Source organism: Anopheles moucheti, chromosome 3 (assembly GCF_943734755.1).
Source record: "Anopheles moucheti chromosome 3, idAnoMoucSN_F20_07, whole genome shotgun sequence".
Lineage (NCBI taxonomy): Eukaryota > Metazoa > Arthropoda > Insecta > Diptera > Culicidae > Anopheles > Anopheles moucheti.
In genome coordinates, this window is record NC_069141.1 from 68,892,125 (window position 1) to 68,917,650 (window position 25,526).

Below are 25,526 nucleotides of genomic sequence, written 5' to 3' on the forward strand. Positions count from 1 at the left end.
CGGTTGGGTAAACATATGTGTTACAAAATGATAATAGCAAAACTTAATCGTGTATGAAACGACGGTTGGTAGCAACGAAAATCTGGATTGCGAATTATTACTGGCACTTAACAGCAGCTATATGGAGTTTGTAATAGGACGTAATTTATAATCATGTTTTTCATAAGTGAGCTTTATATTCACTTAATGCTTTATATTAAATCATTGAAGCTGTTTAATATTTATTAATCTGAATGACGGTCCGGTGGCATGATGGTAGCGGCGCCGATCTTCGCACGATCGGAGCGGGTCGATCTCCCGTACGCAGGACTGATTATCCAGCTGCGGGTAAATAAAGTCACAGAAATCCAGAAATTGCAGGCCTTAGATCTGTTGAGGTTGTTGTTCCGATAAAGAAGACTCTGAATGAATATTTATACGGACCAATTCGCTTAAAAACTCTCTTATGAAGATTCATGAGGTACTGAAGGTTGATAAATAGCTGAAGATCCTTAAACTCTTCAGTTAAATTTGTTATTGCAATCAGAATCATTCTAAATGCGATTGGAAATTTCAGGTTATTGCTGTTGAATCGTTGGATATTCTTGAATATATTTAGATTCGTATAACATTATTTATAATTTTGAAGATTCGTATGGGTAATTGTACACAAAATATTCGTACAACATCTGCTTTACGAGCACAACAACCTCAACAGACCTATGCCTACCATTTCTAGCTCTCTTCGACTTTATTTATCCGTAGCGAGATATTCAGTCCTTGGGATGGCCTGGTGGTGTTATGGCAGCGGCGCCGATCATCACAGGACAGGACCCCTTCATCCCGTACGCAGGACTGACTGTCCAGTTACGAGTAAATCAAAGTAAGTCAAAGAATGCCAGAAATAGCATGCCCTTTTGAGGTTGTTGTGCCCAGATGCCTAGAAAAAGATAGTATAAGTACGGGGTGTTGGTCCGGATGGGATTTTGAAACCGGTCCTGTCGTGTGAAAACGTAACCTTTACCAAATATGATATCCCACCGGGCATCGTTAGGTACAATACTAGTTTATTACAGTTATGACCTTTATGTACTACTGAATTCTAGTAAATTGGAAGTTGAAGAGCTAGAATGTGTCTAGATAGATATAGAATCTTTCCCATTTTCTGGAACTTTCTCAAGCAAAAATCGAATCTGTTTTCTCAATTCGCATATTTCCGAAGCTTCTAGTTCTTTAAACAAAATCATCTTCCTTTTGGACATCCAGAAAGTACGAAGGATCTCAGATCTACATCGATCCAACCTTTACCAGTTCAATGCAAAAACACCTGTTGAGGGATTGTGCAAATAAAATGAAACATTTAATTTCTTATGTGTTTAAAGTACTGTTAGCGATTGGTACCGCGCATCTTTGGCACGTGAAACGATGTGAAAACATATGCGAAGTAGAAATGGTTCTCATTAGAGTCCAGTCAAACCAGACCTTCTTAGAATGAATCAAGGGGATGATCGCGATCGTGCGCATTTGGAGTTGCACCTTCCGCCAATGGACTGCGAGTTTTAATATGCTTGGCCGCGGTCTACTTCCCGTTCCAGATACCGATCTAGCGATGCGTTATTTGCCTGATGCCCAGCAATGCAAACACAAGTGTAAGCGGTGGTCATGATCGATCAACAAGGCAGGATTAGTTTGGGTGCGGCGATGCATGGTAGAATCGGGGACGGAGCGCGGATCAATTCCAGGAGAGATCTGTTCGCTTTACGATCGACACATCTGGATCGGTTTATAACGATCGGCACACGGTTGAATTCCGCGGGCGAATCTCCGCCTACCAGCGCCACCCTCCCTGAATTCCCCTCTTCTTCCCATTCTGTAGCTGGTGCTTTCACTTGTGTGCACCGAAGGATAATGGCCACGTCGTAAAATAGTATCTCGTCCCGCCTCACAGTCGTGTCCCCGGGAAACGACCAGCGTGATATGTGTGTATGGTTTGCTAGTTCTGTCTGCTTTGATCTTGCGTTGCTCTACATCTTCATCTCGCTTTCCGTACGGTTCGCCATTAAAGGTTACACCAACCAAACAGTGCCTCGCGATCGCAACCATCTCTTGCACCATTCCCGTTCTCGTACTCTCCGCAGCGCGCAAGTGTCCGCGCTGGTGTAGAACGCAGTAACAACAGCATAATTATTGTTTTATGCTCAAGCAACAGCACCCTCCCCGTACAAACCCTCCCACCTCTGCCGCTACACTGTTGCACTACCGTTATAACTGCATGTTTGTTATTTCAACCGCCTTGCGCACCCGCACACAGTGGTTTATGAGGTTCGCATATGCGTTTTTCCTTGTTTTCCGATTTTCATGCTCTATGATTATGGTGTTGCCATTTCCACTGTGCACACACAACAACAAAAAACAAACCAACAACAATACGCGCTTGCCAATGGTAATGGTTTTAGATTGAATTCTCGTATCCCTACCCCGCTGGCTTTTTCCTGTAATTCCCATCCCCCGGGCCAACCGGTCACTCTCGGGGGGGTGATGGTGGAGCATTGAAATAGTACACGGTGTGCGGGATTTTAACACGCGGCACCAGGCACCAAACCACTGGAGCGGGGCACCACTGGGCGAGAATATGGTATCATGATAATCCGCTGGAAAATCCTACGGGGCATTAGTTGGGTCTCTATTTCCGTGGTTGAATCTCTACGGTTCACGGTCGGGTGGGTTCGATGTAAACCCGCACATATATGTACACCACCTCCCTTACGGGGGCTTTTGTGTGTTGTTCTTTCTATTTTGATTTGTTTTGTTTCTTTGGTCTGGATTTGTATGTTTTGCGCGTGACCAACAACGGGGCCTGGGTAAATACTCTCCACTCAGGTCTATGTTATTAGCGATCACGCGAGCCTTTTCTTATATCGATTTCGAAAGCAAAAAGGGAACACAGAAGAGATAAATTACATGTGCTAGTTTTTTATTTAAATCTTGTTTTTTTTTTCTATTTAAAAAATTATTTTTTGCCAGATAACGGTCTGATTGAATCTGGCAACATTTTGACGGTAGATGGCGTTGTCGTCGTCGATCAGTATGAAGCTAGGATCCTAGCCAGCTAGGATCAGAATAGAAATAAAAAGAACTGGCAAAGGGAAATTAGGTGATAGTTTTTAAGAATACACTATAATCGTTGATTTTTCATCCTGTCTGCCTGCTTGAAAATTGATGAAGGTTTCTAAAAATTAACAAGCGATTATTGAGCAAAATCTTGAGCCAAATATTCTTTGCATAATTGCGTAACAATGAAGTAGGTTATATATAGGCAGCGGCACGGTGATGTATTTGATAGCGGCGTCGTTCTTTACACAACAGGACTGATGAGAAATTCCATTTGGAATAATCTACAGTATGCAGAACGGAGAATCAAGTTAAGTGAAAATAAAAATCAAAGATGGCTGATGATGCTGTTGATCCAAAGAAGAAGAAGAAATAATAGATCATTTATCGTGTAATGCCTTACTGTTGTCATTATTGCCTGAAGTTATCGGACCGGACCACATCAAACGTCAAATAGGTGAATCGGTAATATATTCAAGTCTCTCTAACCTGCAAGCCGAAGGGATCGCTATCTTACAGCGACTTTAGGCTTAGGGAGACAAACACACTTGGATGATATACCATTCATGTATGGCAAAAATATTCAACCGTACTCTGTAAACGCAACCACCTCGAGCTGTCAATAGCGAGCATCAAAACACGGCTACCTTAGGGAGACATTGGTGTATAAATAGTATGTGCGATTTAGAAAATGCCTTGTCAGGGAGGCTTTGCAGCTTTGAGAGGTACTACCTTAGAGAGACTTGACTGTACATGACTCAACAACACGTCTTATTTGCGTTAAAATATTGGTATTTTATGTTCTATGCATCATGTGCAGGACTGCCTTCGGGAGTTGTTAATACATTGAAGTTTGTTACTGAGCACCCAACCATTCGCTAATTGCAGGTCAAGACCGGAAAGAATTCTGCTCCCAATTATTGGTGCATTAGATCCAGAGCACATTGCCAATTGCCATTGCAAAGTGATATCAATTTAAAGGAGAACATAATTAGTCTATTTGATTGCAGACTATTACGAAGATGTTAAATATTTTTCCAAATTGCGCAAGAATTAAACCTCCAAAGGTCATAAGCAAGTACGATTCTTCGCCTCTATGCTGTTGGAATGCTTCCAATTGAAGTTCGTTTCATATATTGAAATAACTAAATTAATCTTGCGTGAAGATTGGGAGAGTGGATAAATTAAGCCGAATGTATCCAGCATCCCTATTTTACTGCTCCTCCGAACCTGTGCAGCTCTGCGCTCCGATCATTTCGCTGTCTTTGGTACTCCCAAAGCGTAATCTACGGGTGAAGGTGAGTTTTGCGCGGCGCGGTTTTACCTCGTGGTAGCACTCCGCAAAGTGTGCGCAAAGCACTCCGGAAGTATTTAGCCGTACCCGCGCGTTCGGGATCGGCAGTGGTCGGTACATAATGCGCCAACATGATGCTGAAGATCGCGCGGCCCCGTTTGCTGGCTGGAAGTAAATGGGTAGCATCCAACGCTGCCTGCAGTTGATTGTGGCCCCGGTAGAATCCGTGCAACTCTGGGCGGTTAAAGATATCTTACACTCGTGGCCAATTATTTCCCGAAATGCGCACAGTAGAAGGAGAAGTGGGTAAGAACCTCGCAACCAACGGAGCAGTAACGCCGTGAATGCCTTAAGGAAGTGGCTTGATTATAGACCCACTACGACTCCTCAGCGGAATCGCTATCGTGATCTTTATGGTTGAAAAAGCCAGTGAAGGTTTTGGGCCGCGGTTTGCAGATGAACTGCTTTACTGCCGTCTCACCTTAAACCGAGCTCAATTTCTACCGGGCTCGCCCACTCCCACCGCAACCATCGTCGTCGCTGGTGCGTTGGGTTTTGGTTGGTGCAGTGGCTGCGGTGGCGTAATTAGCTAATAAAACTCTCATTTTGCATCATTTCAACACTCGTGCCCTTGCCCACGCCCCACCCAGCAATGAGAGAGTCTCTGCGTTGGGGAGGTTTTGTTGTCGTTGTTGTTGTTGTTGTTGTACTGCTGCGCAATGTCAGAGTGGGGTGCGGTTTTCGCCTCTGCCATTTAATGCGATACGCGTCCGTATATATCCAGAGTAGTGTCCTGATCGTTGACAGAGAGAAAAAGAGAGAGAGAGAGAGAGAGAGAGAGAGAGAGAGAAAGAGAAAGAGCGAATAACATCGGGGGTTTGCTCAGATTTTAAGAATTGTTTTGATAGTTTTAAGTTTATTTTTAAGAAGTGATCACACTGAAACAATTCTCCAATTGCTCATCCAGTACATATGTCCTAGTACACTGGCATGCATCAATCTCTCGACTGCTACAATTCAATTCTTGTTTGCGCGTTCGGTTGTGCCGGCATCGCTCCATACACGCGGGGAGGGCTTACAGAAAATGGGTCAGAACAACCTCGAGGACGGCATCGTCGTGCCTCGGATGTCGGTTTGCTCCCGGTTTGGGAACCCCGGGATACCGCACACCCGCGGAACGAACCTCCCCTCCCAATCCCATCCACCCGCAAACCGAGGTTAACCCGTGGAGCCCTTCCACTGTCTGTGCGATCACCAAATTCCTGCCATTTCCTTGCACCACCACCGCCGACGACGACGGATCAAGATGTGGTAAGCGTGGTAAAAGAAGAAAGAAACCTCCAAGCCCTCCAAGATGTATCCATTAAGGTGTCAGGGTTGTTTGGTGGCGCACGCGCGTAGTTAGGAAGGTGATTTATTCGCCATTTTTGTTGCTGCGCATGCACACACACACACACGCGCACACGTACACACGTGTGTTGGATAGCAAAAAGGGAAGCAGTTTTGCAGGAAGCCCCCCAACAGTGACGGCGCAAAGGGTGCGGTGCGGGGAGATCTTACAATTGCCTTCGCTCTTCGCGTTTTCTCTGCGCAATTTTCGCAACCGTCTGTGTCTGTCTGAGGCGACATTATTGCGTACTTGTGTGTGTGACCGTACTGATCTTCTGAGGTCTTGGGTTGCCCCTTTTATTGTTGTCGAGGGAGAGCAATCGAAGGGTTTCGGAAGGGAAGAGGTGATGCCCCTTTGGGAGGGCGTATTATTGTGAGAGGGGGGAAAGTTGGGCTTTCGCATATAAATCAGGTAGCCAATATGTGCCGGACTGGTAGAGTAGTTCCAGGGTTGCACTCGGTACCGAAGGTATTCGCCACGGTCTACCACATAGGGGTTACACATGCTTAACCACTCCTCCAGGGTGGTGGTGGTGATCGTTGGTGATCATCGGGCCTCCGACACGACGGAATCGCAAGCACCGACGCATTCGTGCGCGTACACCTTTATCTAATTAAGTATGACAATTATTGTCAAAATAAAGTGAAGTATTGCCTGTCCGGATCGTTGCACCTTCGGTGAGGGGTAAGGTTAACATCACCCTTTCCGAGTCCTTTCTGGGTCAGTAGTTTATACCGGTTGGGTTGCAATCTCCGAGGTACCGAGAATAGGTTCAACGAGGTCCCACTAAATCACGGTTCGAGTATAGCGCAACATCTACAAACTTCTACAACACAGCCCCCTTCAAGAATCTAGCGCCAAGAATCCTTTGGGAACCATCCGGACATGGTGCGCTGCACGTAAAATGTTGCACTTGCACTTCGTAATGTTACACCTCCCGAAGGTTGCATGTGCGCGAATCGACCCGCCGTCAGCGGGGAGAGTGTGTCAGACGTGTGGAATCGCACCGGCATTTCGGTGAATGGCTTCACCTTAATGCCGTACACACATAACCTTGCCTTCGCGGTTCGTAGTTGCGGTTGCTGGTTCTCTTCATCTTGCCTGGTGTAGCTTCATCCTGCTCACATCTACGCATGCATCTTTTTCACCGTCGCTCTGCCCCCCTTTCTGTCGCCATTCGATACGCCCGGTTCTAGTGGAGAGGACGCTGGGATATCGTTTGCCGGCGGGTGCGCACGGTAAAGCCCTGTTGTTGTGTGTCCGGTTGGGAGGCCCTTTCGCACGCAAAAGACGTCATCAGTGCCGGGTGTACTTGAAAGGGTTTTGATCCACTCGAGAGCCCCATTTCGTGCCAGCAGCAGCAGCAGCAACGGAGTCATCTTGTTCTGTGCTTGATCTTTTTTCATCCCTGTTCGCACCAGTTACCAGTTTGTCGATCTCCACTTGTCATTTGATATACTTCGAACCGGTACGCGTACAGCAAATACTGCAAACGGTAGAGAACGGAGCGCGCGAGCGGCACAAGCGACTTCGAAACTTGCCGGCCGCCCCGCGCGGTTTGTTCCAGTAGGGTGTTGCATGCATTATTATTTAACTTTGGCATACATTTTTGTGGTTTTGCTTTCGACTTGCAGAGGTCCGTTGAGATTTTTTGTTTTGTTGTTTTTTTTGAACGCGTCAGTAGACGCACCGAAGTGTGATGGAAGCATTCGGAGAGTCCTTTTTTTGTTGGTTGATATTGCGTGTCTCTGAATGCTTCGGTAGCAAGCGTTGGATTAAAATTGGTCACAAGGAAAGGTAAAAACGTAAATAAATGGACTGTGATCGCTACGCATCGCGCTACTGCTTCGGGTGCTGTGAGAAGCAGAAGCCATAGAATATCCGAAGAGACAAGAGTGTTTCAAAACACGACCGTGTCAGGTGTGTTGATTTTTTGGTTCAAACGTTACGCGGCCAAAGGGTTCTGCTGTGTTGTAACTCCGGTGCTGCGGTGCTGTGGGCTTCTGTTTTTAGCGAAAACGCAAATGTTGCTTTGTGCTGTAAACAATGTTGCATTGAGGCTAATGAAATGAACAGGTTTACGTTGGATGACAAACAAATATTCTGTAAGTTGAGTCGTATTTGAGAGAAGGTTTTATTCTCAACATCATTGCTATCTTCAAGGATCTGTGCCAAGAAGATGGTTTAGCTTGTCCACTCTTCAACCTATCGCTAGCAATGGCCATCGGCGACTTACTTCTATAAGTCTGTCCAGATCCTGGCATACACTGATAACATAGAGATACGCGGCTAGGGTGTAGGCTGCCAACCAGACTTTCTACAGTCTGAAGACACTTGTCTACTCAAAACACCTGACAAAGCTGAGACTATATAGAAGTTATATAGTTCCAGTACTCACATATGCCTCTGAGCCATGGGCTTTGTCCAAAACTGACGAAACCCTTTTAGCCGTGTTCGAGAGGAAGATGTTCAGAAGGATTTTTGGCCTCGTAGTGTTAAAAGGAGCCACTAAAATGGCGAGCTCTAAGAGTAGTACGACGAACTCACTGTCATACAGCGGATAAGACTCGGTAGGCTCCGGTGAGCTGATCACGTCATGAGAATGACACCAGACGACCCAGACCGTAAAGTCCTTTTGGGTTGTCCACATGAGAGGAGGCAAAATAAGTATAAACTGAGATAGAGTGATGGCGTTGATGCGTTCGCCTAACAATGGCACTCGACCGTGCGCGATGTAGAATAGCAATGTGCACAGTGATTTCAGAATGAATGAATGATTTAAATCTTTCTAACGAGTGAAGTAATTCAAATATCCAAAAAGAGCTTTGGTATTTTTTAAAATTTCACTTATTCGCAGAGAATGGAATCATTCAAAACACTTAAGGTTTAACTCTTCATGACGATCTGCAACTCACGATTTAAACCATGAGTTAACTCTTGTGTGAGTGAACTCAGGATTTAACTCTTCATGGCGATCTTCAACTCACTATTTAAATCACGAGTTAACTCGGGGTTTTTCTTACACCAGAGTTAACTATTATTTTAAAGCGTGAGTCAAAGGTATCCATGAAGAGTTAATCCGTTAGTTAACTCTACGTAAGAGTGAGTTAAAGAGTTAAATCTGTATTCCAACTCTTTAACTCGTATTTAAATCCTTGAAAGGAATTAAATTTCCCATCTCTAGTTTTGAAGACTCCCATAGCATGCGTCAGAGACGTAAGTAAGTAAACTCAAACTCAGACTGAGGTTTCGCAAACAGCAACCTCAAGCTAATTGTCTAAACAAAGGTCTAGGAATCTTGGAATGAATTGTTGCATGACATCCATCAGAACACGTTTATTAACGGTCTTTGTCTGTCGCATTGTAAGAGATCCAGCGTGTACGGAAGCTTCCTTTAACTTCTCTGTCACACACGCACCCCGTAGCGGGTAGCGCTGCGTGCAGCACATAATTTAATAAGCTTTAATTAACGTCAACAATTATTAAAGCAATTGATTGACAACTGTTCTGGTACGAGAGAGAAAAAAAGCGAAAGCGAAATAGCCAGCCAGAAGCCAGTGGGAGCGGGAAGGAGAGATGGTTCATTATGCAGCCACCAGCAACTCGAACGATCGTAAGGCCAACACAGATTGACCCAGGAGATCTTCGGATCGCGTTTGCCCGCGCTTACACTATCCACGTGCGTCGTTCGGCGCTAGTAGCCGCTTTGCTGCCATTTTGTTCTAAATTATCGACGGTGTACCGGGGGGGGGGGGGGGTTTTTGGAGAGCCTCCGTGTTTTGCGGGTACACCTAGGCGCGCTCGGGCCACGCTAGAGCGTTCTGGTCCATTTCCGTTGCGACGCGGTGTTCGATTTCCGAGCGACGCACATACACACAACCGTAGCGTCGAAGAAACAGACCCATAATTACGCTTCACCACGGCACTAGCGGCACAAAATCTTTCATCACAACCCCGGTGGAGTTGTCTGCGGTTTACAATAAGCGCGAGCGCGATCAATATCTGTGCTGTGCTACGTCAGAACGCGGTGTGGATGATGCTCGACAGTGCCTTCTACTAGGCACTACCGGGCTAGTGTGTTTCCTCCTCCCGGTCTAGTAAGTACTGCCACCCTCGATCATGCTGAGCGCGCGCGTTACCACGACCACACCATCATCGGGTTTGGGCGCTGATGGTTGCAGCAGTCATCTCGCTGTCATTGTTGCCCTCGGCCCGATACTTCCCTCCTTCTTCCACAGAAGAAAAATACATCCTCCATCCAGGGCCCCGGTTCGTCTGGTTGCGTGCGTACCCCGGTGGCCCCGGAGTCTGGCTTGGGGTCGGTTGGCAAGAGCTTCTAAAAATACCTCGAGCGGAAAGCAACAGAGCAGCGCGCGAGAGCGACCACGTTCGCCGGTGCTGCTGCGCGTTTTCCTCGTTTGTCGTCAATGGTGTGATGCGCGGTTTTCTCATCAGCCCTCCACAGCCGTCTTGACGCGAGGTACGGATAGGATCGGTAATTTGCACTTCTATTCTCCTAGCCACCATATGTGCCGCAGGGTGGAGCCCGTGGGGGAAATCTTGCACGATGGACGATGTGCGCCCGGTCGAATGAAAAGTGAAATTACATGACGGACAGTTACAAAAACGGGGAACGGATAATTCAAAAGTTTGACCACAGCTGCACGGTTTGAAGTCACGCAAATCGTTTAAAGAGCATCAGGGCATCTGATTTCAAGTTTTTATAGAAAATTTCCTCATGAAAAGTGTCTTGAGTATAACGTTGGTAGCCTGTGTATATTGGAATGGTTATGGTGTTGAATTCCATTGAAAGAAGTCGGATTAAATGCTTGCTTTAAAGTGGTTGTACATTAGACTTTCCACGCTCAACATACTTTCGATTGGTGCAGGGATCATATTTTTGCCCAAGTTACTCCCAAAAACACACATGCCCTTTCCAAGTGCGCCTCGAATAATGGCCGAAATAAGCGTTGGGAAAACGTTTTAACGATAGGAAAATTTGCTCCCGCTCATCTACCACAACACCGCCATCCTGAACCCCCCTGCATTGCCCCCCAGAGAGCGTTCCATGGAAAATGGAAAATTAAGACCATCGAGGATGGCCATAATCGGTTTTCGCTCCAGATTCTCATCCCATTCGGCGGAATGATGACGCACGCGGTGAGCCGGTTTCGACATTCGGCGAAGAAAATTCGATTGAAATAGATCTGCGAGGAAACGGTATCCATCTTCTTGGGAGGGGAGGGAACGACACCATATTGCTTTGGTGGTGTGGGGCAGACAAATGGGGATTGGGAAAACTGGCGTGCCACCGGTGGAAGAAGAACGGGTGCAAATGGATGTTGTGTGAGGGATGAAGGTTGCTTTTTTCTTTGCTTCTCCCTTTAGCACAGCACAGCATTTCTGCCAACTGTTTTCCATTTGCCTGGACGCACGTGAATGTGGCTGATTTTTGTAGTACGACCATTCTGGAACGGGGCGTTCCATTTTTCTTCTCTCGGCGCGACCACGGCAGCTTATTATTTGCCGTGCGTCTTTTTGTGTGAAGCGATGCGATGTGAGAAAGACAAATTACTCTCCGGCGGGGTGTTTACCGATTCGGTACGGAAAATTTAATTGAACTTGTACAGACAATTCCACCGACCAAATATCGGCCCCAGGGAAAACTCGTTTTTTTTTGTATGTGTGTGTGAGTGCGTGTGTGTATGCAAATGTATATAGGCACATTCCAAGAATTTTTCCCTTCCATCACCGCTTTTCTTTCGGTTCGGTATAATTGAAATGTTCGCGTATGATCGCCAGCGGTTTGTGATCTAATTTAAACGAGGTGACACATAGACTTTCCCGTGTGCCGGGTTTGATGTATTTTGTTTTTCTTTTTCGGTTGGTTGGAAAACACGTAACATTACGCTGCCCCGAATGCCAACGGACGCGCATTGTATATATGCACGACCGGTCAACCCACGTGGAATTCCGGACCGAATTCTTGAGGTTGTCGATCGGTCAGTATATTTATCACAACCTCTCATCACCTGCGCCCCGTCTGCGTTCGGTGTGGGCGAGCAAAGTTGCACACGTGCAACAACTACTCAAGGGGTAGATGGTGGTGTTCTACCTCATTTACCATCATTTATCAACTGTTTGATTCGTGGTGTATGATCGAGCTGGCGAAAAAGGGTTTACTCCACGCGATTGTGAACTGCGACTTGCGACATTTTGGAGAGCATTTTATTCGAAAGCTGTACAACAAAGCATTCGGTGAACATGTTTCACTGCTATTGCGTCCTTCATTTTGCTGCGGTGCGACAATGTTGCGTTAGAACAATTTCTTCATTATCATGTAGTACGTATAGGACGACTTAATAAGCTGCAATTAGAGTGTCGGAGCTGGTGATGCCATGTGGAGAAACCGAACGATGCACGACGACTACTTACTTGCGCAAATGTCACAATGTTAACGTTGTAGAACCTGCCCGCCGTTATCGTTGCCTTGCGGTCTGCCTGTAAGATGATCCGTAGAAAATATTTCCGTATCACGATCGGTTCCTCATACCAGCGGCAGTTGAACGCGGAATTACTGATGGTGGCATTCTGTTAGCGTAAAAAAAGAGGTCAGAATTCTTATTCTTTGGGCTTGCCAGCCTATAAGACGTTCTCACCTCCTCCGTAAGTTGATTACCGAGGTACGAGAAACACATCATCTCGATAAAAATGGAAGCGAATAGTACGCCAACATTGATAACGTTGAGGTTTTGATTGCGTGTGACGTAGAACAGTATGAGGCAGAGCAGCAGCAAGCATCCCACGCACTGGATCAGTAGAATTAAGCCAAGCACATTGTCCAGCAGCTTAGTGCACTGGATCGCACGGAAGTGCAGCTCAACAATACGCTTCAATCGGTCATGTTTCTGTCCAAGGTTTAGACCAGCAGCTCCAAACGCGTACTGTTGCAGCAGCTGGTTGACGAGCTGATACAGCAACGTATTGTACCGGATCAGCATGAACAGTGTCCCTTTATACCAGACGATCAGCGTGAAAAAGGCACAGAATGGTGTGATTGACAGCCACGAAATGGTGTAGTGTGCGATATTGTGCCGCAGATCCAGCCCGTACAGGTCCTGCATCAGCGGGAGCATAAATTCCACCGTCCGGTTGGCCGACGGTAACATCGATTGCAGGAAATAGTGCGGATAGTTATAGACCGGCGGTGCCACATTGAACAGCAGTGCGTACAGTAGGTGAAGCTTTGCATAACACAAACTAAACCGATGGATGCTGACGTTCACGTCGACGATCAGCTCACTGCACTGGTCGTTCCTATCCCGAACTGCGTACGGCGGGAAAGAGAATGCATTAGAAAGGGGGGGGGGGGGGGGGTGGGGCTGTGAGTCGCTAGCTTACGGCACGTACACAGCGCCAATGCTTGCTCCAGCTTACGAATCACCTGCCGGAACGGTTCCGACTTGATGGCCAGGATGATGATCGTCAGGTAGCAGAGCGCGGCAAAGATAAGCTCCGCTACGCTTCGCACAATCGACTCGAGCGGATGGCGGTCGGAGATGCGCACCGGCTTCGGGTAGATGATGACCGCGAACGCAACCAGCAGCAGTACGTACAACCGGTACAGCTTTCGCCGATCACCCCAGAGCCCGAGCAGTGCAAACACACGCAGATTGTACGGCATCACGCAGAAGTTGTCCGCCGCAGTTCGGGTGAGGATATGCGCCATTGGTTGAGGTCTAATGTTGCACGTACAGTAGCGTACTGTCGCACCAGAATGTCTCCAGGTTTGAAGCCATCGTACTCTTAACGCTTACTACATCTACTAATGAGATGGGCGTGTTCCCGTTCCGGGGGGTATTATTTCACCTAATAATTTGTAATATTTGAGACCTATATTTACGCACGACACGATGTTTTGATAATCGTTCCGCACGGCTATGATAGCAACATTAATTATGCATGCGAGGGACAGATTATGATTAGTGGTTGACATTTCAACACCCCCTTTGCGGGGAAAACATTTGATTATCTCGTCCATAAATGAAAACGAAAAAAAGGCATATAGAATGTGTTGTTGCTCTATCTCTAAAACAATTCTTTAAGAATAAGATAGTATGAGAATATCATTCTCGAAAGCTAAATGTTTGGAATAAAGATATGAATCAGATGTTAATTTTGATGGAAAACAATTATTATTTCTGTCTGTACTTACTTGTCCAAACGAAGCCACATCCACGATGTAGAACTTCCCAACCGTAATACCCCGAGGGATGGAAGCATGGCGAATCATCAGCTGGAACTCCTTTTGCAAAGACGCTGGATATTTGTACCAGGCGGTGTTATAAATCGTTGCGGCAACGGCAAGATTCTGCAAAGTAGAGCGCGAATAACATTTACCCCGAGTTGGAGGTGATATCTTTAAAGATCTCAACAAACCTCGGTCGATAATCGGTTACCGAAGTACGAGAAGCACAAATTTTCCACCGTTAGTGCCAGAAACAGGAGCAACACGTTGACCGCACCGGAGTTGACGTTCTAGTGTAAAGTTTTTTGGAAAAGGAATTAACGTATGTCTCCGAGCGCTAGCAGGGACGGAAGCGTACTTTCGAGATGTAGAACAGGAACAGGCAGCACATAAGTACGGTGTTGGTAAACTGCACCAGCAGCATCAAGTTGAGCACACTGTCCAGAAGTTTCGTACACTTGGTTGCGACTCCGTGCAGGTCCACGATTTCGGTCCAATGGTTACGAAATTGGCGCGTGGTTGGATCGAGCGTGGCCAGCTGCTGGATCGATTTCCGAACGAGCTGGTACTGCAGCGTATTGTAGACGATGATGCCGATGAAGACTAATCCCTTGACCACCGTTAGATACGCGGTGAACAGAAATGCCGGACAGGCGACGATGGAGAAGATGGTGTAATCCACTATGCTGTGACGTATGTCCATGAACCAGAACCGTGACTCCACCGGCAGCAGAAATTCAACCGTGGTCGAACCGTTGGCGGTGATGTACGCATGGTACGTCACAAACGCTGGTAGTAAATTGAAAATCAGGAAGTACACGCCCTGCACGATGATGTACAGTCGGCTGTAGTGCATTATTTGACGATTGACGAACACCACGTACTCGCTGGCAATCGCATGCCGCCGGTTGCTTCGATCTACGATCAACGGATCAAGATGCAAAACGAGAGAGAAAGAGAGAAGCTAATGTCACCAGAAAGGGAGGGTGAAACAAACACTTACACTTGTCAAACAGCTGCTGGACGGTGCCGATCAGCTGCTCGAACGGTTTCCGCTGGATGGCAAAGATTGCCATCATGAGGTAGTTGTTGTAGCAGAAGATAAACTCGGCCGTACTGCGCGCGATCGAATCGAAACTATCACTTCCCGTGCCCAGCACAACCTTCGGCACGATCAGCAGCAGTACCGTACCGATCAGCATTAGCGCGAAGGAACGCTTACGTCTCGGATCACCCCAAAGTCCCGAGTATTCCAGCAGCCGCAGTCCGAGCGGCATTACGGTGTAGTCAGACGGTTCGGCCCGATAGTTTTGCCGTTGCGCGAGCCTGTTCGTTAGACGTCGGAACATTGTTTGATAATGCGTTCGAGGGATGGTTTGATACTGCGCGAACGAACAGTTTGGAACTGCTGCGTGTAACGCCCGTTATGTCACACATACAGCGCTCGTTTGGACCATCGCAGTTAGGTTTGAATAAAGCAATTATTTATGGAGCCAAATAGCTCTATCACGCAATGTGTGTCGAGAATTAGTATGATTATGTTATTACGCAGGTTCTCCTCCTCTATCTAAGGGGTAGTATTATTGAGGCACCTTTGGGGGTTTGTTCTGTGATAATAACTCTTTCAATATTTGGATGCATAAATGGCCATATTTTGATGTGATATGAGGGTTATCAAAGCAATGTTGATTATTTTAGATAATACCCGGTGTGTGACACATATTCCAGTGGAACTATTACATCTTTAAGCCTTTAGTAAATAGAACGCGTCAGTTTGACGTACAACCCACCATCGTATCGTATCGTTCAACGAGTTCCCACAGGAATCGAGGGAATGTAGCAGCAACATCTCTGTTTATCGCCCTGACGTAATCGATTCTGCTTCATACTGCCGACGTCGTTGAAGTCGCCTGCGCGGACGTTGGAGATAGGAGCGCCAAAAACAGAGCACGACCCGCGTTGCACCCCCAATGAGTCTTTGGTTTGGGGCAATATGTATGCGTTCCTTTGCACCAGTCTGCCGGTGCTTTCACGCTCTTCGCTAATAATAGCTTAATTATTCATTCTGACCAGAAGATGTGCGAGATATTTGCCTTTAACAAATTTGCAGAAATTACCCCGGCAGTCGTGGTCGTTAGATGTGGATCTGATGTTCTTGGGCCTGGGTAATAAAAGTTTAAGATTCGTCTACATGAGCATCGGGTTTTTGGTAAAAAGATTTCGATTTTTGAGTGTTTTGTTTTTTTGCACGAATTAAGTGTGGCAATTAAAAGCACATTGGTTGTTTCAGCCCATTCTGTGCGAGCAAGATGGATCTCATTTTGCAGCATGGTTTTTGCTGTTCTTCGTGCGATTCTTAACCCCAAATCGTACCTGCAGTCTGGGTTTACGGTGAGCTCTCTCCCAACCCGCTTGGTGGGCAAAATTCCCCAAGTGTGGGCGGAAGACGATGACAAGCTTCCGCCGGGTGTGTGTGTCTGGTGACACGCTCAACATGGGTGAAGGAATGGAAGGGGTCGGTCAGTATGATGAGGAGTGCTCCCAGCGCAAAGCAAAACATAACCCTGGAGCGGAGATTAACCCGTGTGGAATCGGTGGCTGGGCGGTAATGCGGTACTCGCAAACGACGTAATTAGCTGGGAACTGGCTAAAGTCTAGAAGAGCACAGGGCGGCTGCTGCAAGGTGTGACTAAGCGGATTGATTTTTCTGCTACGTATTGAAACACCCGTTTGTGTGGCCCTCGCTTCTCTTTCATCTCTGTGCGAATCGTTGGATGCGCTCGTCGAATGACTGGAACAGTTCGTTCGGCAACCGTTCACTAAATGTGTGTTCAGACTAGAGATGGGCAAAGAGTGAGAAAGAGTGAGTGAGTGAGTTGAAACGTACTAGTGAGGGAGTTGCGCTCACTCGTCACATAAAGTTTTAACAACTCTTTTTTGTTTTACTCACTCATGAGCGTTCACCACAACTGGTTTTATTCACTCATGAGTAATAAGTGAGCAAGTTGCACCGAAAATGAGCGAACATTGAAATGTTCGCTGTAGGGAAAATAATAAACAAAATATTTTTGAATTAGTTTGAGCATTTTGCACCGTTTGGGAGGTTTTCAAATATTTGTCGTCGTTATGTCATCCGTCGTCAGAAAACCAATTACATAATGATTTTTCGCTAAATTAGCTTTATTTGGTTACTACAATAGAGTTATAATCTTGTTTGTTCGTATAATATGTTTACTCTTTAAAATCGTCTTGGAAATTATCAGTAGTATCCAAATAATTACCAAGTATTTGTTAATGCGTAAACGTTGGTAATGAATGAGTAGGATAAAAGACCTTTTTCTTATACGTTTGTGTGTTGTGTTGTACCAATTTTTATTCCCTCAAAAGAGTCGCTAATCGAGTTGGCTCACTATAACGACTCATTCACTCAGAGTCAACTCAACAAAAAGAGTCGCTATTCCCATCACTAGTTCAGACAAGGGAATTACAGCTGATCCCGATCTTCGTCATCATCACCCGATGCGGTGCTTCGGGTGGGCATTAACCAATTCTAGGTTTCCTCCAAACTCGCACGTACACACAGACCCTTCTTTTTTCGCCTGTAATATTTGCACACGATCGATGGTAACGCCTCCGGGCAGGTTTATGATCTAAGATGCAATGCTCCGATCGCTTGGGTGTTGGAAAGCGATCAGCGGTCCCTCAACTGACAGACGGGATTTAACCTGCGAAAGGGGAGAGGTTGGTTGCGATGGTGACGCACGCCTGTACGGTTAAACCTCCCGGACGTTGGTGGCAATTGAATCAACCGCTTCGGAAGAACCTAAATGGTGACAAACACACACGGGTAGGTTGTAATATCATAATAAATTGCCCCAGTTGTTGAGAATTAGCTGATCCCCATTTACGGCGTAAGTTTGGTGTGTGTGCACCTGGTCAGTTATGAGTGGTCGGCACTGTTGGAAGTAACGCTCCCAAAGCATCCCACAGGTGTGGGGTGACGATGATGCGACCATTCCGTAGGTGGGAAGAATGTACAAAAGACGGCCCATTCCTAACGATTGGATTAATTAAATGTCCATATTTATGTATCGTCTCGTTTTGGAATAAGGTTGAAATTTATGTCCTTTAAATCCCTCTTTATTCTGCACACTAAGGTGGTAACGGTAAGGTACACAGTGATTTTGCAACTCCTCAATAATTTCTCCCTGAATATAGCGTACCTTCCGTTTGGCAATAAACAATTCTGCATGCGGAGCGTTGAACGTGCGTCAAAATGATCCCATTCAAGTAGCCATTCTTCGGGTTATCTTTATCCCGCCGCGTAAAGTGTCTCATAAAAATAAGCGCGCTGTTCTTACTCTGGCCACCATCAAGCCACCCCCACCCGGCCCCCGATGGGTGGTGTGAATAATTTGAATAAAATAAGTTTCGACACTGTCATCGTTTCTGCTTTTATGGGGAAGACGCGCACAGATCAAAGTGTAGCTTTGTATTTTCGGCCCGATTTGCGTGGTGGTACGCAAAGGCCCCATGGTTTCGAGGGTGCTCCCGGAGAGTCATTCTCATCGGATGTTGGAGATGGTTTGCATTTTTCATCACGTGCCTTTTATCAGATGGCCGAGATCGGACTTACGATACCAAACCTTCCAAAAACATGGTGGCAAAAAGCCGGGAGGATTGTAAAAGCGTGAAGAATTAGTTGCTTTGTTCGGTTGCGCTTTGTGAAGGGAGAGGAAAAGATTTGTACAATATGAAGACCCCACTACTGGTCTTCAATAATGGAACATCTTTTCCGCGTTCTGGGTGCGAAACGAGCTTGTGGCGTACGGCAAGATGAGTCCAATAAATTAATAAATGTTGTAAATAAAAGTGTGTTTTTTCTCCGCCTCGCTAATGTATCGACAGCATGTCTCATGTTGTTGACACCATTTGAACCCTCAAGCCTGTACCCCGGGTTATTGTAAACATAAATAGTTACAGAATCTTTTCCACGACGCGTGGGATCGTATGCTTTAATTGGTGATGGTCTGGCAGCTTTCTGGCTTGGAGTGGGGAAAGAGCCTGTTGCGAAAAGTGTGGTGTAAGATTAGGGCAACCGCCACCATGTGTGTGGCATGTGACTGACTGACTGACTGACTGAGCGGTCGTCTCGCGGATGTTCGTTCTCCAGGTCTGGAATTAAAAACGTGGGCGATAATAAAGTATAAAATTTGACAAGCAGGAAATAATCTTTGCGTTTTGCCGGCCGCTGCCGAATGTCGTCGTACCACCCCACTACTGTGGCTTATCGAATCGTGACCGATCAACGACTTGTTCTTTCTTTCCACGGGCGAACGCTGGCTGGGCAAGGCAGAGTACACACCACCGCAACCAACCACGTTTGCTGGGCGGAAGTGCACGCAAACGAAAATGAGTTAGTGCAAATTGTGTGGCACGAAATTAATTTGTCGCCGAGTTTAGTTTCACCCGACTGTGCGGTGTGTGGCGGTACCGGATCAAAAAGGTCCAACGTGTCGCATCGCCGCCATCTCCACAGCGATTCCACTTTGGGTATAGAATATTGGGAGTTTGGTGTCTAAATAGAGCCACGTTTTCGACTTCGAATTCTGCGCACGAATTGGTTGTGCTGATGATGTTATGTAGTAGCATTCACCACCGGTCTGTCACACGACAGGACTGGTCCAAAATCCCATCCCGATTATTCCCTCGTACGCAAAATTGACTATGTGTAAATGAAAGAGAAATTATGTCAGAAATGGCGGGCCTCTAGACCTCATGACTTTGTTGTTTTGATAAAAAAGAAAACGAAGAAGACAATATTAAGTAAATTGGTCCCCAATTAGAAGAGAATCCATAATAAGATAATTTTTAGTCAATCTAACCTTGCATAACGCTAGAATAATAGAATTCTTTGAAATAGTTCCAGCCAATTCTTGAAGATGAAGTCAGCTTTTTAGTTGGACGAAGTATGAAATGAAGTTTATTGAATTGAATAACACGCCACCATGAACCAATATAATGTATGATATGAGATATGAGCGACAACTCATAATTTCTCTTGTGATTATGACTCTCGTTCAACCATTCAAGGCTTGTTATTGTCTTCTGGTCGAAATGAAGTCACTCTTTATTACGAGAGTGATGCGCAGAGCATAATTTGTAAGTTTATCACATTGTTATTTTCCTGAAGATTCCCAAAGCGATCTTATGTCTTAACACTTAAACTATCAAGCGTTTTAAGCGTTTTTTATTGGTTGTCACTTTACGAATAGTTTCGAAGATTTGGATTATGTAGTAATACGTTTTTGAGTTCATATTTAAGTAAAGATACGTAAAAGTCACGCATCAACTATGGTAGAATTGTTTGCCCGCAACAATGAATGTGATAAAAATGAAGCGTTTCAGTCAAACTGGTTGGTCCGGTAGTTTTAGTGTTAACACTAAATCTTATAATATGAAAAGTTTTTCGTAGCTCTAAACTTGAACGTGTACTAGTTGCCATGTGCCGTGTCCAAAAATAGTTGAAATCGAAAGAGAAAAAGGTTGATGCGTTTTAAATTGTGACCGCACGAACCACCGGAACGAAGCGAACAATTCGCATGGAATGCAGTTTCTTTGCGCCGGAGATGGCTTTGCGCACGCCCGAGCATGCGAATTAGGACCATGCGTCAGCGTAGCGTCTTTGATGTGCTTGCCGGTTCGTATTGTTTCCCGGTTTATTTGATCGTTATGTGTGTTTGCTGTTGTTGCTGTTCACCATAGCCCTATTTAACAACGGTAACAAGCCACCTTTTTGCGCCGCAATGCTTGCCGGCTTGTACCAAAAAGGAAGATCAACAGCAACAACAAAAAACGCTTTAACGCACATAAGGGGAGAGACGCTCGTGTGCCGGGCAAGAAAGCGTAATACACGAGAAATACTTTCACCCAAGGTGTCGAAAGGCGGCAATGATTAGCTGGGGGGTGCCTTCTGTGCTTATTTGTGCTTTTTGATGTTGGCGCTTTTTGTTCCTAGAAAATGTCACACTTTTTTTTTGGTTCATAATTATTAGATAGTTTTTCTTTTGATTTCTCCTGCGGGGTTTGCTCCGGAACGTGTTGCTTTTCGGAACCAGATCGGCCCCTCCAACGTATACCGGTGCTTTATTATTGCCGGTTTCCTGTATTTATTTGCTGCCCAAAACACGTGCCTTTGATACGTATTTGCGGCAAGAAACGAAACGTTATGTTTTTTGCGCATGGTTGAGATTGGTTTCAGTTTTGGGTGTTTTTTTTTCTTTTTTGATTCGTAAAATCGTGACCGTATCTTCAGTTTTGTTGGGGGTTTCTGGTGGTGAACCATTATTTGGGAGCATGGAAGCGAAAAATTAGCGCACAATTTCTATGACCGAGCTACTTTGAATTTGGGCGCTTTTGGGGTGGAGTGAGAGAAAAAAAGATAGAAAGGGAAGGAGGAAGTGTAGAAATAATAAGTTTTTTTTATTGAACACCAGAAATACTAAGCGTTTTAAGCGTTTTCCTGATCGTCAATGATCACTTTACATAAAATTGTTTAACGAAAACCTCAAATATGTTTTTTAGTTCAGTACATGTAACAGTCATTCAACAACCATTGTTAAATTATTTTAATTCAACAATTAATGTAATGAAAATGAAGCGTTCCAATCAAAATGACTGGTCCGGTAGTTCTAGTGTAAAATTTCAAAATATTTTTAAAGAATTTTGTTTGCTGATTTTTTCCACAAATAAACTTGCCGGCATCCCTCGAATCCAAATGCAATAAGTAATTACACATTCCTTGCTGCCGGTTATGCACTTTCCCTCACTGGCGAATATTGCCTGTTGGTTGACTAATATCTTGCGGGCAAAGATGGTCACACGGGACCGATGGCGTCACTTGCTGTTGCCTTCCAGTTCTTGCGCTCTATCAATTAAAACCATAGACACATTAATCACATTCGTACTGCCGAGTTAGAGACGACTCGCTCGAGGGACGAAAGCAACCCGGGAAATGTCAGTGGCGCTCTTCCGAGGCTGATGACATTAGAGTGAAGCACATTTCACTTTCTTTCTTGTCCAGCTGGCTTCCTGCTGCGAGAGAAGCCCGGGTGAACGTTTAACAATGATCGAGTGTGTGTTGTTCTTGACTTCAGTACGGTACCGACATGTTGTTGGCCCATAAACGAATATCGTTTAGTGCAGTCGGCTATCAGCAGCGATGGGGGGCATAGGTTAGGTTAATTCTCACATTAAAGATGGTTCTGCACAGAACATTAGAAGCTTTTTTCCATAGATGTCTAAAGGGGGTTTGTGGAAAGTGAAACCGCTTCCTTCCTCCACGCACTCCGAACTCCCGGCGACAGTATGTTCTTTATGTCGGTGCGTGATACAAGAAGTTTTATTGCGGCAATTGATTGGTTTTATTGAACTTCGCAATGGCTTCATCAATCGGGCTCGCGGTTGAACGCGGTTGTTTATTGAACCATTTTCTTTACCCCTGATTTGTGCGGTGAAGGTGAAGGTGAACGTAGGTAAACCACTGTTAGACCATTCCACGCGGATGCTTTATTGTCGGAAATGTTTTATCAGCAGGTTCTGAAAGGGGAAAAGATATTTCAACGGCAAACACACATTTCTGGTCGACGATCTGGGCTTATCAGACAGTAGCATCAGTTGTAACTAACCTGGCACAAGGGGAAAAAACCGACCGTTGTTTCATTGCTTATCAATCTGTTGTTTGTTATTGTGATTTGTTTAAATATTGTGAAACATCACAGTGATAATGTTAACATCCTCAAAGGATTAATTATTTATGTTTATAATGCGACATGATTGTTTTTTTTTTAAACATATCAAAAACTTAATGGGATATATGGACATAGTATTTCCAAAAGTTTTTTATTTACATTTAATTTAATAGTGGTTTAAGTTAAAAAAATGTAGTTTCATAAATAAAAACATAAACTTTTATGAATAATTGATAATTAAACAAAACAATAACAATAACATCCTTAAAACCATCTTTAATTCTCCGTTTTCTTTGTGTTTATCTCCCAAAGTTATGGTTTGAAGTTATGTTTCGCAGTGGCTTACCGTACATACATGTTGTGCGATAACTTCACCCATTGTCCTATATTTATACTTTCTCGCTCATGCTGCTGTCATGAGCACACATCCTAAATATGTTCGATCACATAACATGTCTCGTGGTAGTATCAGTTTCCTACTGGTGATGATGGAAATTGTCTCGGACATGGCGCCAGCCGTCACAGACGCTTAGAAGGCCGATGATTGATGAAACGAAACTGCGCGAGCAAAAGAAAGTGTTAGCAAGAACACATGGCGAAATAAAGATTGTCGGTATCGTTACAAATGAAACGATCCCTTATGAAGCGAAACATAAACTTTTGAAGAGATTAAAGTGCTTTCTTAAGAGAAAAAGATTGTAGAAAAAATTAATTTTGTAGCAGTGTTTTATGTCGGAAAAATCAAAAGTCGTGTCTGTGTCTGTGTTTCGACAATCAGGATCAGGAAATTGTTTCGGAACGGTGTTGTTGAATGTTGTACGATAATACATTAAAAAAAAGTATTTCCCTGTGTTCATTTTAGTTTATCATCGCCTTGATCCTGTTTTTTTCGCTTATATCATGCTACTAGCGGCTACTCTTGTAAGCGATAGCCATTACAAGGTACTTCGAGAACACACTAACTGAATTTGCGAATAATGCAACACTTCCCCCCGGAATGGACGAAAGCAACATTTGTATTATGGCTTGACGCACGATGACAGGAGGGAGCCCTCCGTCGGAGATGTACTCGATCGCGCGCCGCAAAGTAGGAAGCATACCGTCATTAATCAAATGGTGAATTGTTCACTCGTCCCGGTGCTGCTTTGATCGCAAGATAACGTATCAAATTACACTCAACGAGTGTCACCGTGCCGCGTACGGGTGTGAGGTATGTTATGTTGCCAGTCTGCGTTTTATTCCCACGCCAAAACGAACGAACGCTCTGTCCAGCGTTCCCCTGGGGCAGTGGAACAGTATCCTTCCTGACAAATTGCGATATACCACCGTCTCGATGACGGATCATAAGCTGCCCCGACGGCTGGCGGTATACAATGTAGCGTAATGCAACCACACTTGCCGATCCCACACGGCTGATAAAGACCTCTCCAACCAATGTAGCCCGAATTGATTAATGATTCCGACCCCCCAGCGCAAACAATCGACATATAATAATTTCGCCTACCCCCGGGCCCGGGTTTGTCCAGGGCTTGGAATAAAAAAAACTGCGCGCGAAATATTTGCGCGTAACGTTTGCCGCTTGCCACTTTTACCGTTCCGAAGCAGCAGATAGAGCAGGTGATGAGAGTCAAAACGTGCCTCGGCGCAAATGATCATGCGTGTACGCATCGGAGCGGGCTGTGTCGAACATGCGGAAATGCGCGTCAAGCGTTTTGCTGCTGCGCTGTATCGGACAACTTTCCCCTTTTTCGGGTGTCCGAACCGTTATGGTTCGTTTGTGTGTACGGTTTTTATTTTTTTTTGTTAAATTACTGACCGATAAACGTCAAAAGGCAGCTCTCTCGATGGTGGTGTCGCGCGCTGCAGATGTGCATTCGGTGATATATGATGTAAAAGGTGTTGTTGTCCGAAGGTGGAAAAAGAAATTGGTACACATGTAAGGTGAACCCCAAGCCAGCGGCGGCGGTGGCGGTGGAAAGGTTGGACAGTACGCATTACAGCACGCACACGCACGCTGTCAATCGTTCGCTTCCGCGCGTACGGGAAAAATCCAAACACTGATGAAAAAAAAAAATGAATTAAACGTATGGTATCAATAATTCATGCCACACACCCGCTCTCGCTTAGATTATAAGGCCCCCGGTTGGTAATATGTTAGGAACTGGAAAGACTTTCCTTATTGCAGGGGACTTCGTCTCACTTTTATCCATGTTTGAACTAAAATTTGTTTGATTGTGATTTGAACCGGCGTGCACACATCACGTTGATTGTGAAGCTCTCAGATTGTCAAACTACTCCTAAGAGCTACAATAATGAAATTTGTTAAATTGTACTATGTTGTTAAGAACTCGCTGCAATCAGCAAACTTTCTCGTGTGTATTCCAGATTGTTTATACTGCTCTGGTTTTTAGGGGTAGGGAACACACTCCTTCGAAGTCATAAACCTTGAAAGATTCATTAATCCTTGATTTTCAGTGTCGTTTTTGTGAGATTGTCTAAACCTTGAAAGATTCATTAATCCTTGATTTTCAGTGTCGTTTTTGTGAGATTGTCTAAGTTTTCTATGCAACAGAACAAATTAAGTTAACAATTTCTCTAGTGCGGCAAACCCTGCAATTTACGAAGGAACTCAAACAATCGATCCAAAGCAAAAACCCACAATCAAAAGATCTTTGAAACATCCTTTTCTGGCGTTTTTCGTTATTATTAAGGTGCCGGTACCTCACGTCCCAAAAAAAAAACGACACCACCACC

General features: G+C 45.1%; 2 protein-coding genes across 5 annotated transcripts in view; one reads left to right on the forward strand and one right to left on the reverse strand.

The window, feature by feature from the left end:
- The window catches only part of LOC128303800 (protein phosphatase 1 regulatory subunit 12A), a 64,987-nt gene that overhangs the window by 4,828 nt on the left and 34,633 nt on the right, over positions 1–25,526 (forward strand). The gene's annotated exons all lie outside the window — the stretch shown is intronic.
- On the reverse strand, positions 12,036–13,503 carry LOC128303801 (putative odorant receptor 92a). The gene is made up of 4 exons (XM_053040867.1): positions 13,185–13,503; positions 12,434–13,101; positions 12,210–12,365; positions 12,036–12,141 (listed from the first exon to the last, which is right to left on the reverse strand). Exons 1-4 carry the CDS (start codon positions 13,501–13,503, stop codon positions 12,091–12,093), a joined length of 1,194 nt encoding a protein of 397 aa, XP_052896827.1. The 3' UTR covers positions 12,036–12,090.

Excerpts from the sequence above, each read along its gene's own strand:
- LOC128303801 (XM_053040867.1), bottom strand. The coding sequence starts at position 13,503 with ATGGCGCATATCCTCACCCGAACTGCGGCGGACAACTTCTGCGTGATG. Across the intron at positions 12,366-12,433 it reads GTAATCAACTTACGGAGGAG|AATGCCACCATCAGTAATTC; the intron begins GTGAGAACGTCT and ends TTACGCTAACAG. Across the intron at positions 12,142-12,209 it reads ACATTGTGACATTTGCGCAA|CTTATTAAGTCGTCCTATAC; the intron begins GTAAGTAGTCGT and ends CTCTAATTGCAG.